General features: G+C 37.0%; 1 protein-coding gene across 8 annotated transcripts in view; it reads left to right on the top strand.

Moving 5' to 3' along the window:
• MEF2C (myocyte enhancer factor 2C) overlaps positions 1–14,743 on the top strand; it is a 151,061-nt gene that overhangs the window by 122,272 nt on the left and 14,046 nt on the right. For all 8 annotated transcript variants that reach the window (XM_077770977.1, XM_077770974.1, XM_077770976.1 and 5 more), the window contains one exon: positions 14,555–14,727. In XM_077770977.1, coding sequence (XP_077627103.1) covers positions 14,555–14,727 — 173 coding nt within the window. The remainder of the gene's footprint in view (positions 1–14,554; positions 14,728–14,743) is intronic.

Genomic DNA, 14,743 nt, shown 5'->3' with positions numbered 1-14,743 from the left:
GAATGTCTCTGCATTTTCAGAAAAGAAAACTAAAGGAAAAAGGCCAAAAGATATCTTCCAAATTTTGAATATTGTCATTGAAATTCAAGGTCTCAGTTAAAGTTAGAAACTCTGAGGCCAAGTGTACATAATTAAATACTTTTCAGTCTTTGTACTTTTTTTTTCAAGATCAAGTCATCTCAACTTGTAAAAAGGAGACAATACCATGTAGAAGGGAAGTAAGTTTAACATTTAGTGTGTGCTTGTAAATACCAAGAGACCAAAGAGATAAGCATTCTCCTTTTCAGCTCAGCTTGATAATAAAGTATCGCCTCTTTCCCATCCAGTCCCTGAGCTATACCTCTCCCTCATTCCATAATCCAGTGAATCATCAAGTCTTACCAACTCTGCCTCCAATGTATTTCTTAAGTCTACTCTTTTCTCTCCATTCCTGTCCCAATGCCTTGGTTCAGATTCGTAGCAACATTCAAGGACTGTTTCAAGAGCCCCCTAATTTGTCTCTCCACTTCACATTGTATCCCACTCCTGTCTCCCCATGACTGATTAGCCTTTCTCATCATTTATGTGCCTAAAATCCAGCAATAGCTTCCCATCTCTTTCAGAATTAACCATGAGCCTCCTATCTCTGGCCTAGCCTCTGCTCTGTTCTTAAACTTTTCATTCTGCTGCTGCCAGCAAGAACCCTGCACTCTATTAATAGCAGACATTTAAATTGCTCTTACTATGTGCTTTACAAAAAGGAACTCATCTTTTCTCATTATGGTTCTTTAGAGCAGATTTTATATTATGCCCTTTCTATAGATGGGGAGACTGAGAAACAGAGAAGTTAAATAATTACCGGATATGGAACCCAGGCAGTCTATCTCCAAAGTCCATCCTCAACCACTTCATTGTGCTGCTGCTTTCCAAATAGCATTGAGGCAGCTTGACTTCATGTATGCCTTCCTAGTGTGCCTTCCCCTCAACTTCTTCTTGATTCTGAGCCTTCCTTGTCATCCCTCAGAATTTAGTACAGCCATTCAGGAAATGTTTTCTTCCGGAAGGAATTATGCATCTCTTTTCTCCCATGGCAGCCTGTGACCACATCACTTACCTCATTGCATTGCAGTTGCAATGTCTGGGCACACATCTTCTTTTTTGTTTGTTTTAATCTTTATTTTTGAGAGAGAAAGCAGGGGGAGGGTGCAAGTGGGGGAGGGGCAGAGAGAAGGGGAGACACAGAATCTGAAACAGGCTCCAGGCTCTGAGCTGTCAGCACAGAGACCGACCTGGGGCTCAAACCCACAAACTGCAAGATCATGACCCTAGCTGAAGTAGGATGCTTAACCGACTGAGCCACCCAGGTGCTCCTGGGCCACACATCTTTCTCCTGGATACTTAGCCCTCAAGGGCAAACTGTGTCTTTCTTACTCAGTTTGGATTCCCAACTCAACACGTAAGAGGTAGCACATGGCAGATGCTCCATTAATGTGAACAAAGGAAAACTGATCTACTGGTTATAAGTTTTTAATAATGTTGATCCAAAAAAAAATGAAAGAATACTTCAAAGAAATAATAGTGATTTTAAATACAAAAAGATAGACCCTTGATCTGTAATTCACAAAAATAATGTATTCTCCTGATACTTCTACAGTGAATAGTGAATTAATTATTTGATTAAATGGAAGAGCAATATTGGCCAATAAAGTTTCACTAACTTTTCTATCATGCTGAATAGAAATCCTGAAGAAGTGAGATATAGCAGTAAATGAAATGTGTTGGTACCTCAGACCATCACAAGTCACCTCTTAAAGTAATTAACCTCTTATCACTTAAATTGAAGCAATTTCAAAGATGAAGGCAAATGGTAATAAAGAAGTAACAAGATAGGTTTGCACTGTTGGTATAAGGGAAGTATACAGCAAGTCATTCTATAATACATTAGTAGTGACATTTCTAGGTTTCAGTTCAGTTATTCATCCACTACTTAGTCCTTTCCTCTCGACAACCAACCTGGAAGTCATTGCTTTTCAAATTATATTTTGTCAGATCTCTGTATATTGAAGCCTTCAACATGTTAATCTTAGTGGTTGTTGAGGATTGTAAAGTTGAGTTTGGCTGAGATTTTATAATCATGAGATTTAGGGGAAATAAGAGGTAGGCATTCTCTTTTTCAGCTCAACTGGATGATGAAGTATGGCATCTTCCTCACTCAGTCTCTGAGCTGTGCCATGTGTTGGCTCTGCCTCAGGTCCTCTTGTGCATGTATTGACTAATGTGGTACACACACAACAATGCCTTGTGTTGGATTACTCACTATCCTATTAGTACCCTTTGTTTTCACTGTGATAACACAGTTGCTTTTTATTGTGTAGGAAGTACCAGTATGCTCAAGGATTCATGACTGAGACAAAAAGAGAGAAAGAGAAAAGGGGAAGGATAGAGAGAGAAAGAAGGAGAGCCCTTTAGGAATCTCTTTGAAAATTTAGAAGAATTTTACAATTTACATAGCTATTTGACAATAAGGCAAAGGAGATTTATGTATATTGGTTAATAATTTTAATTGGCATTTATTGTAAATTAGATATAATTTTATAAAAAAGAAACTAACAGCTGTTTCCTTATTTTGATTGTTAATTGTTTACTATTTTATGCATTTGGTTGTCAAGCATTGTCACTTCTGGAATGCTTAATTTATATCAGCTAAATACATGGAGACTTGATGGTGGCAATGTACTGCTGTGGATAAAGCACTGAGCAGTGAATAAGGAGCCCGGGCTCCTAGGCTCTGAAGAGACTCCATATAGTACGATCTTAGGCTGTGACTTTGAACCTCTGAAGTTTGTACACATGTTGGGGATAAGGCACAGATATCTTCAGAGTCTTTTTACACTCCTTGTTTTATGATTATATGATCATAGAACTTCACTTACATAACATTTTTGTAATTCATTTAGTATTAAAAAATAAAAAGTTAGCATCTTATAAAATAGAACTCTGAAGAGGAAAAAGGTCATATAAGGTTTCAATCACTCTGTACCAGTACCATCGTTTTGCAAGTATTTGTTTTTTGAGAATATTTATCAAAACTTTCTTGGCTGACTTTCTTATCAGCCAAAAAGACTTCTCTGCAATTCTGACTCAGTGATTTAAAATATCAGTAAATTAATTAAAAATTCAGTCCAAAAGAATTGGCTTTAATAAGTTTATATTTTTGTAACCTAACAATACACAAATTCAGACTGTAATATTCAAGAAAGAAAGATGGCTCCCATTTAGTTGCTTTCAAATAAGAAAACTATTTTTGTTAGTATAAAATATAACTTTATATTACTTTTTTAAAATACTGTTATTAGCATGTGAAAAAAATCCAACTTAACAGTTGGATTCTTGTTTTGAAAGTATTATTCTGTTAGTTTGAGTTATTCTGAATAACAATTCTAAATTCACTTGCAGTTTTACCTTGGGAGTTCACACAAAACAAAAGATCCAACAGCATTGCTTTATTATTATCTGTGAAATTAACTAACAATGATATTTTTAATCCAAATGAAGGTTATCTAGAATTATTAAAGGAAAAAAATACTGAGTCCCCTAGTTGGATAATCTACAGTACATGATACTTAGCCATAGCCAAGAAAATCAGTATCGACTTTCCATTTACAGGACCTGGAAAATTAGAAATAAGCTGTGCCTTGACACCATTCTCTACGGGCCAATGTTGAAGTGGGAGAGGCAGGCCAAAGAGAAGACAAATGAATGTTATAGGCAAAGTTAGGATATCATAAAATCTCCTTTCAACTCCATTAGTTTAACTTAATTCCTTTTTTTTTTAATTTTTTTAAAATTTTTATCTATTATTGAGAGGAGGGAGGGAGGGGCAGAGAAAGGGAGACACAAAATCCAGGGCAGGCTCTAGGCTCTGAGCTGTCAGCACAGAGCCCGAAACGGGGCTCGAATCCACAAATTGTGAGATCATGACCTGAGCCAATGTTGGATGCTTACCCGACTGAGCCACCCAGGCACCCATAGTTTAACTTAATTCTTAAGGAGTTTGATTTTTGCAGAGAAAAACAAAATCTCAAATTATAACTTCCTACATGAGTGTTTAGCAGATTTTAGAACCCTTTTGTGTATCATTTCTGTCCTCACAATTTGTATCTTTTTTATCCCCATCTTTCTATTATATTCAGTAAAGCAATGCGAAAATTTGTCTCTTCACTAATATCCCATTGATTTAACCTGACAGTGTGACTAATAATAAAACTTTGGTCATTTGTAATATTAATACAAGTGGTTTAATATTTCCTCCTAAAATACTGCTTTTACTCATCATTTGTCTTTCTTCTAGCAGTTCTTTTCCCTCATACACTGTTGGTTTCTCTTCTTGTTTTGGCATCATCACAAGATTTTATTTGGGAATAATACAGAAAGAAAAGCTCTTTTCAAAATCATTAGCGATATGAAATTGTGCATCAATAGACGGGAGATGCTGAAGAAGGGATGTGGTTAAAAAAGCCCCTCTTTTGGAAATCAATTTTTTACCTACCAGGGACTTTCTGGGGCTTCAAGGCTGTTGGCCAAGAGTGTAATTTGCTGTTTTTAGACAAACTTTTGCCAGTCACTTAAATTTTACAGTTTAAAATTCTAGTGTGTTCACTAGACTCTCAATTCAAAGAGTATTATAGAAATGATACAGTCTCGTATTTAAAAGAGTAAATCAAATACATTCCTTTAATTGATTTTAAAGTAAAGGAAACAGTATTGTACCAAAACCTGGATACACAATTTCAATTTATAATCTATGGATGTGTCCGCAGATGCTTTAGTATTTACTGGGTTTATTTATTATTGTTCCATTTTAATTGTTTTAACTGAATTTTTTACTTGTTAACTATTTACTAAACACTGTGCATTCCTGTCACAATTTCTTGACCTTGCCCTCCATTTACAACCTCCAGTTATGGCAAAGAATTGATTATGCTGAATTTGTCGAAAGGGGAAGGGTGGGGAACAGCCTGCCATACTATTATAGGTTGTTATAATGTAGTAATAATGGCAAATCTAAATCTGTGGTCAATTTCCATATTCAAAGATGATGACATTAATTTACATAACAATCATGAAAAAAGGACCCGTTAGTTTAACATTAAGCAACTCAGAGAAATCTAGAAGATGGTGGAGCATATTCTTGCACAAGCAGTAATTGGGTGAACTATTCCAGGGGCAGATATTCCGAAAAATAAAATAACCAATGAAAATTCACGATATGCTTATGGGTGACATTATTGCCCTTGGAAAGTCTGTGAGTTCCCATCTTATAAGATTGTTGTGAAAATTAAATAAGGTAATGATGCAAGGCATCACCTAGCACAGTTTCTGCACGAAAGTGCTTGTTAATAAATGTGAGCATTGTCAGTATTATAATAATCTATATTCTTGATTTCCTAAGCGAAAATAAAGCTTAGTTTATTTATATGCATTCGCAGTAATTAATAGTATATGCGCAGTAAGTGAGTAGTGCACTAGTAGGCTTCACAGACATGTCTGCCGCAGCCCCTGCCCTCAAGGGTGGGAATAAATAAGATAGATTAATAAACCTAAGGCGGAATCCCAGAGTGTGGTGCCGTGCAATACACTTCACTTGGAACATTATCATCTTCTGATGTGTTTGCAGCAGTTGTGTAAATGTTAAAACCACAAGTAATTATTCTTTCTCTTCTGTCACATTCTCTCTAATTTGTACTGTCTCAATATTTTTGTTTATAAAAATGACTGAAAGAATGAGCGATTGTGTCAATAATGAAGACACCCCCTCATTTTTAGCAAAGAGACAGCCCCAAAATCTCAAGAAGTGAACAATTAAGTGAGTCATAAATCTATCATTCATTGTTAAGTGCAATTTTTTTAGGATAGCAAGGTTCAATATCATTTTTATGGTGCAATTAAAAACTATCCCTTCAATAAATCAGTAGTTAAAGTAGAATGATATTTTGAGTGCCTTTGTGCATTGAAAACATCAGGTTGTCAGATTCTTCCTTATTTGCAAATGGAGCTTTTATCCCGAGAAATACAAGGATCCATTCTAAATCTGAAACATCTGGCTTTTGTAATAATGTGGAAGAAGCAGTTTGTGTTTTGGATTCAAATAAAAACTGTCCCACTTACTGACAAATCACAGAAGCTCCCTGAACCTCAGTTTCCTTATCTGTCAAAAATTGAGAAGATAATGCCTGACCCACTTGACTGTTAGGACAAAGGAGAGGGTGGCTTGCCAAAACAAACCTGCTTTGTGACAACAGACTCTGAATCTTTGGAAAAACAATTCTGTGAGAAGTAAAATTTCTTTACTCCTGCCTCACAATCCATAGCCTGTTGTATGTGCTGAGTGTTCAGTGCTCAGTATCTAGTTGGCAGATAGACTATTAATTTCACAAAAGATACTAAACAGCACACATCCAAGAAACATCAAGGACAAGTAGGGTGGATATGAAATCCACGAAGGTCTGGTTCAGCATCAGGGTGACATGGTCAAGCAGAAGAGGCAAGCTCTTTTTAGAATGTCTACTGCCCTCTAACTGGTACAGCCAAGAATAGTCTTGGCTTTTGTGTATTCTTGGAGTATTTTTCTAAGAATACACCACAAAAGACACTGAGGTTTTTCAGGAGTTTCTTCATAGTCTAACATTATACATTATTATATTATTTCCCTAAGAAACCCTCAGATAGAGTGGAGACTTGATTTTATGTTTAAGAATCTGTAATCAGGAATCTTTACCAGGATAAGGATCAGAAAATTTGCTTTGCCCCTATTCCACAGGAGGCATATTGAAATTTTCATCATTCCCAGATTTCTGACCTCCAAATGTTTTGTGGTTGCCTTTTGCCTTAGAGCCATCCCATGAAAAAGATCTCCTTTTCCCTCAAAAAAAAAAAAAAAAAGATTGTGATTCACAACAGCTGAATAACATAGTTTCTAGCACTTTTAACAGGGTTTCAGGCATTCAGGGCACAGTGAGTGTAAGACTGAATCTAGAAGGTCATAATATTTTCCTACTAAACTATTTTAAGTGTGTGGAGCAGTGGGTTGTATGAGCAAGTTTACTGCATACAATTTAAAGTAATTGTATACAGTAGAAAGATGTGTGAGATACAAAACAGTGTCCTGATATTGGAAAGTAACTTATCTTAAGACCTTTAAAAGTTCTGATATAAAATTAATTAATGGTAGCATTATTATTTATGTGGTACCTTTAGTTTAACAAGATTATATGCTGTAAATGTTTAAATTGTTCTAATGCTAACAAACAAAAAACAAAAACCTAGGTTGGTAAAACCTTTTGCTGAAGTAAAAGCAGAAAATCAAAATATCAGAGGTTCAACTTAATGCTTTTCTATGACGGTTTGCACCAAATTCCAAAAAAAATGTTTTTAATTAAAAAAAATAAGATACTATTAACAAACCAGTAAACAAAGTTAGTTTGATACACCTATGTATTAGAAATTATTTTCCAGGTAACAACTAATAACAGATACTATAAAATACTGAGCATTTCACTATCAAGTTAAGTGGTTCAGATGGAAGCTGGTCTCTTAAATTGACAATAGGTACATAAAAATGTCTCTACCCTCCATTTCAGGGGAGATTATTGACTAAAATATTATAGAATCTGCCTTTAAGAGCATATTTAATCATCCACTCCAAATAGCACACCGAAAGTTAAACAGTTGCTCTGGCATTTAGTGTTGCTAAACCCAATATTTCCTATTTGTAAATATTTATTTATCCAGGAGACCAGAAATACGGTTTGAAACATCGCCATTCTGTGCCTCTTTGTATAAGTTCAGCATTTTCTGATCCAGAAATGCCATTTATGACCACCAAGTCAATCATGTTCCTGAAGCTTTCACATCACCTCTGGCTTAGGAAGGACCTTTAGGTCTCACATCCCAGGTCTCATACATAACTCGTTTGCTCTCTTCTTTTGTATTCCTGTAATTTTAGAGTAAGATCTGACAAGAAGCATTTTCAAAATCCCAGAGTGTGACCAATTCTCAGGGAACAGGGCATTGGTGTGCTTCAGAGTTTGGACTCTGGACACACTGTTGGTTTAATCATGGTTCCACCAGTTAACAGCTGTTTGACATTGGGCAAGTTGCTGGACGCTCTGTTGTCACATGTTCTCATTATGTAACACAGGGACACTATTAGTACCTGAAAGAGTTATCATTATGAGGATTAAAGATGTTTTATATCCATGTAGAATAACAAACAATTATATAGCAGTTTCTAGGTGCCTGACTTATCTGAGTCCTCAATTTGTATGTTTGATGTTATTGATGCTATTGGGTCCTCAATGTGTATGCTTGATGCAATAGTATCAAATGTTGGTAAATAATACTCTATAAAGTATTTGATATTGTTAATACTATTGCATGGTCATATTGGCAATGGCTGCCTCAGGCAAGTATGTGGGAGTCTCTGATTCAGATTACTTTTTTTTAATGTTTTTTATTTATTTCTGAGAGAGAGAGACAGTGTGAGCAGGGGAGGGTCAGAGAGAGAGGGAGACACAGAATCTGAAACAGGCTCCAGTCTCTGAGCTAGCTGTCAGCACAGAGCCAGACAAAGGGCTCGAACCCACGAAACATGAGATCATGACTTGAACCAAAGTCGGACGCTTAACCTGATTCAGATTACTTTTTGCTTCTCTAACACTAATGGAATCATTACCTAGGGCTAAGAAAACTAAGGCTCAGTGTGGTTGAAGGAACCCTAAATCCAGAGAGGGATGTATCTACTTTATCCTCCTTTGTCCTTGACTGTCTGCCTTGCAGATCCTCCCATCTCGGCTGCCTTATTTCTCATGTGTTCTACGGCAGATGCATCCTAACTAGCTTCCCTGTAGCAGTCTAATCTCTAATCTGCCCCTTCCATGGACACTGTTTCTCTGTCACACAGTTAAGGATGTCACTTACCACTCGCAAACTTACCATGTTTATTCTCTGTAGTATAAAGTTTAGTAAAAGTTGAGTGTAAAATCTAGAGTATAACGTTAACATGATCTGAAAGGTTTGTGTTAGCCAAGCCTACTTTTCCAGCTTCTGAAGGCAGCATCCTTTAAAACCACCAATGTTCCAACCTCATGGGAATGTTCATCTCTCTCCAACACAGTTGTGACCAGGAGATCTTTCATGCATTCTCTCTCCAGAAATTCTCTCTCTGGACCAGCTAATAAAATCCTATTCACTCTTACTCACCGCCCTTCCACCATGCTTTTTCCTAGGATATCATGCAGGCTATCTTTTGGTGGAAAGCTCTATATGAGTAAATTATTGTTGAGGGTTATAGAGACAACCTATGGCAGTAAGCATAAGCACTCATCAGTATAGAAGAAATGACCCAGGGCCTCAGAGTTTTCTTTTTCATCAGGGAAAATTTCTGCTTTATTTGCAGTTAGCTAAAGTAATGTCCTGTGAAATGATTAACAGGTGCAACAAGTGAAGAAGCAGTTTTCAATTAACTCTCTGTAAACAAATTTAGTAGTTGGGCACTTGCATGATTTCCTGACTTCAGTATTACATGGTTGATGAGCAGTTTGTCTCAATGGTGACTTGGTCATCAGCATTTAATCATTACCTCAAATAAGAAATGTTCTCAAGTAGGGTGTAGAGGAGACACCCTCGATATTCGAAATTAGCAAGTTACATATTACATTCTCAGTTTTCATTCACATTCCTTTGGTAATTTAACTTTTAGTGCCATTCCTGAATAATTCCTAATTTTTTCAGCATAATCTGTATATATGTTTTGCAGGCATCTGAAACACTTAAAGAACTAGTCTTTTGCAGGTATCACTGGCTCTAATTGCAGCAGTATAGAAGGGAATGTGTTTGAGGTGGGCTGAGTTGTCTGAAAGGTTGTCAGAACTCTCATGAAAGAGTTGAGGTGTTAGCTGATCCTTAAAGTGAATTTGAATTAAACGGGAGAGCAAACACTGCTAGAGCAAAGACTGAGGCATATCCAGAGGACTGCGAACTTGGCTGTGAACAGTGAAAATTAAGTGAGATAGAAGGGGTCAGACTATGTGTTGTTCTGAGAGTCAAGCAGGGCACTGGCCCAACAGTGTTAAGTATGGACTGAAAAAGTAACATGGTAGAAGCAACACTTTAAAAAGATTTTTAGAGAAACCCTTGAGACCATACATTAGATTCATTATCACACACGTGCACAAAAGTTTGCATACAGCTTTAGAGGAGCTTACGACCTTTATGAAGCTCGTCATAAGTCCTGGCGAAGAACCTTTCAACTGGAGACCAGGAACCCTGATAAAAGGTCCTAGTCAAATGGTGATGAAAGCCTTAATGAGGATGGTTGCAGTGGCAATGGAGAGAGGCATTTCTGAAGAAAATTTAACATGATTTGGTTTCTGATTGGATAGGGGGCTGGGAGACAAAGTCGGAAGAGTCCAAGATGACAATTCAGGAAACTAAAAAAAGATTTTACCAATGAAAAAATTAGCTTGGTCCATAAAAACTAGTTTCTGTTTTGTGCCTACTAGTTTTCCATGTTTGTATTTATAATTGAAAATCATGGGAGGAAAAAGGTGAAAAGATTCATGTCTAAACATCTAAGTAAGAAAGTTTGAGAGCTTTGGGCTCAAAGAGAGCGACAGGCTCAATTGAGCTCTGTGAGACAAGGCAAAATGTCCTCCACACAACATCTTAAGCCAGGAATATGTTCTTTGAATTTACAACTTCTTAAAATAGGAGTCAATTAAAAAAAAAAAAAAAACAGCAAGTGTTTTCAAGTTAACTGGAGAGAAAAAAATTTTTTCTCCTAACACCACATTTCAAGTTTTGTATATTTACACTAGTTTTAATATGAATGTTTAGAAACGTGTAACCAATCGAGGTAGATTCTGTTATCCTTCATACAAATTATATTGTGAATGCTTAACTTGTTTTATGTGAAACAATATTTTTAATCAAATCAAACTATAAAATGAGCAGACTCTAAAGTCGGTCTGTTCTTCATTTTCTTATAATCTATAATCAGGAAATCCATTCACTCACGCTTTATAATTTTTGTGCTCTTAAGTGGTCAGGGGAATGTGACATCTGCATACAGTCACATCTGAATTGATCATTGTCCAGGCAGAAGATAATTTTAAAACATGGCATGAGGAAACGTTGAATGTGAATATTAGAACATTACTGAGAGGTAACATTTCCCACCTCCCCGACCCCTGACTTTGAATGAGACCGTTCTCTTTGGTGAATTTATCTTGAGAGGACAACAGCCTCAACGCAGGCCACAGCGTTTTGAGTGAGGCGGAGGCCCGCGGTTTCCAAGCCAGTTTAAATGCAGGCTCTTCTTAGCAGTAAACCACACGCATGTATTCATCATTGATTTTCAAATGATAGGTTTCTATATCGCTGGTTTAGGATCCACAGTCTTGCATTCCTGAATCTATATTATGCCAAAAGAATAACAACTTGGTGGCTGGAAACAGAAATGGTTATTATACGGCTCCAAAATGCTAGCTGGCACAATATGCTAAAAACAGCAGAAATGCACTGGTAAAAGGCAGAATTTATTTGTTCTTAAAAATAACTTTGTGCTCTAAAAATATGGATTTAAGAAGTGTCACCGTGGTTCAAAATATTTTATATTCAATATGTAAACACCTTAAAATATGTGACTAATCTTCTAAAATGGCATAACTTCCAAATAACAGGAAATATTCCAAGAGAAAAATAGAATGCTTTTCAAATCTTTTTTTTTTTTTTAGTTTTGAGGCATTTATTGGATGAAAAACTATCATATATATTTACTTTTTTTTCCTGCTGCCCTAAATCGTTGTTTAAAAATATGGGCAGAAAGATGTAGCCTTTGTTGGAATTTCTCAGAGTTTACTGTAGAAAAATTTTTTTTTAATTTTCAAAAAAAAACTTTTCTCAGAGCCTCCGTGAAGCATTTCCATTTTCACACACTGGCCCAGTGTTTGTCATATCACAGGACAACACATTTCACAAAGCGGTTTTACTTCCTTTTAGCAAAATAACTCCTCCATGCAAACCAGTATCGGCATCTACCAAGCCAGGGTTTTAGTTTCTTCTGATCTATTCAAGCTTCATTGCACTGCTTAACTGACTTTTTCCCCCCTTCTTTTGAAATTACCCACCTAATTTTCCATTTAATTGTTTATTTAAACCAGATCTCACGCAGGCTTAACAGATAAGTGACATATGTATTCAGTCTATCAGGCTGAACTTGAGCTGACAGGGAAGTATAGTGCAAATTTTGTCTTGGTTTTCTAAGTCTCTTTTTATCCAGTAGAATCTATTAATTAAAACTAGAGGCTTCACATAGTTGCAAGAATGATTCAATTAAGACACATTAAATATAAACTATTTTATCAAGCATTTTTGTAAGTGAACATGTTCTTTGTGTCTTTCTTAGTGAAACCAGGTAAATAAATGTATTTGTTTCATACGATAACTTTTGCCACCAAAAACTGTTCAAATTAACTGGAAAAGAAAATTTTGTCTTTTAACATATTTAGCTGATTATAAGAGGATTTAGCTACTTTCAGTGAAGTTTTATTATAGAAGTAATTTATATTCAAATTCAACCAACATTTCCTAAGCAACTACTGTGTACTTGACACATGTTTTGGTGGGGGGTTCATTTATGTTTAATCCCTTCCCCCAGTAACTTGGAGAATTTTACAGATGATCCAATTGACAGATTTAATCTTGTAGTTATTTGTTATATATTCAGCCTGTTTATTCATGCATAAAATGAGACAGGTAAATGAATGGGATATGAAGAACAAATGTGCTCTACACAGTTTGCCTCAAATGTATTCTAATTCAAAAAATGTTTCCCTAAATATTTCCTGAAATATACCCGTGCTTTGCCTTCCCAGTCCCTCATCACCTCTAGCTCAGGCCATCACTGCCCCATACTCCCAGGCCTTTCTAATTACAGGATACCCCAAGGTCAGTAGATCTCCCTGTCCACTTAGAGGCCTGTGTTCTACTTCTGCTCTGTGACCTTCACAGATCTGCAATGCCACCATTTAAACCCAAGGTGTGTCAGGCTGGAATTCAAGATCTCCGTGTCCCTCCAAGGTCTTTGGCACTCCTCTCTTTTTATGAGTTCCTTTCTAGCCAGTTTGCTCACAGTGTCCCCTACTGTGCTCTGTAAATTCCCACCTCAGCCCTTTCCCAGAGCCCAGTCACAATCCCAGTGTGTCTTACTGTCTCTTCTCTTTTTTCACATCAATTCCTGCCTCTTAGGTGAATCTTTATTGGATACTCTCTTCCCTCCTGGGAACTCAATAATACTTAATCTGGATTTCTTTGTGGGCACATCTCCTTATGCTGCCCTGTCTCAGTTTGTACATCTCACACATGTGTGTATTGGATTACCATAGAGGGATTGCAGGGCCTTTGAGGACTGGGGCCACGTCCTTGCCTCCTCACGGGTAGCACACAGTATCATTCATCCTGGAGTAATTGACACTTGTGTTTTAGGATAATGATAATGATGATCGACTGTAACAGTGAGGTTTGACTATCTCCTTTAGAGTGCTTCAGAAAACAACCATCTAGTTTTCCAGCAAGGATTGTAGAGTTTGGTAGTGAATTTCTCTTATTCCCCAATCAGATGCAGTGAAAGAAGCCAACAGATGACGTACTGCCTCAGCTAAGGTTGCCTCAGCTCCTTCCATAGCTCTTCCTGTCACAGAGCAGTGTATTTTGAATTGTGAGAAATGGCATCCTTCAGATATCCGTCTCTGTTAGTAGGGCGTTGAGCATCCGAGAGCTAAGAAAACACCTTCAGTGTTCACATCAGATGACCATCGCTGTGCCTTGGTGACTCAGTACTTTTGGAGGCATCGTCCCTTCATTTCAGCTCCTAAGTAGGAGTCCTGCGTTTTGAAATTCCGTGTGAACAGGAAAGCAAGCCTTTCAGGGTCATACACAGAACTTGTGAGGAGGGCAAACCAGACATAAGAGAATCAGAGGGAGAAACCACTCAAAGAAAAGGGGAAGTCAGCAGCAAACTGTGGAAGAGGCTACTCTTCCTGCATGTCCTAGAAATGATAGTCTTACTGGTATGCCTTTTCTTCACTTAAGGACACACAAACACACAAAATAAAACCCAAACGATTGAACTGAAAGAGTGAGTCATACCAGCCCAGGCCTTTGCCAAGTTAGTCAGTTAAAGTGCAGGGCTGATTCTGTGCTTTTCTTAGACCCTGAATGACGGTCTGACTTTCTTCCCAAATTTTTTTAATGGAGAAAAAGTATATGCTGATTTCTGAGCAAGTTGGTATATATTAGCTGTCTTCTCATTAAATATTTTTAATCTTCCTTTAGAGAATATTAAGAAACTAACTGGGTTACTCTTCACGTGGAGGCTAATAAGTTGGTCATTCTACAGACTTTGTTTTATGTCATACTCTGTTAAACTTTTATTTTTAATCTCATAGTGTATCTTGTAGAAACATACCTGAGTCTAGATTTCTTCCTGAGCGCTTTCATTGTTTTGTGTTAACAGGGAACGGATATGGCAACCCCCGAAACTCACCAGGTCTGCTGGTCTCACCTGGTAACTTGAACAAGAATATGCAAGCAAAATCTCCTCCCCCCATGAATTTAGGGATGAATAACCGTAAACCAGATCTCCGAGTTCTTATTCCACCAGGCAGCAAGAATACGATGCCATCAGTGGTAATGCGAAACTACA

This window comes from Crocuta crocuta, unplaced genomic scaffold (genome assembly GCF_008692635.1).
Source record: "Crocuta crocuta isolate KB4526 unplaced genomic scaffold, BGI_CrCroc_1.0 scaffold196, whole genome shotgun sequence".
Lineage (NCBI taxonomy): Eukaryota > Metazoa > Chordata > Mammalia > Carnivora > Hyaenidae > Crocuta > Crocuta crocuta.
This window is presented reverse-complemented; position numbering and strand designations above follow the sequence as displayed.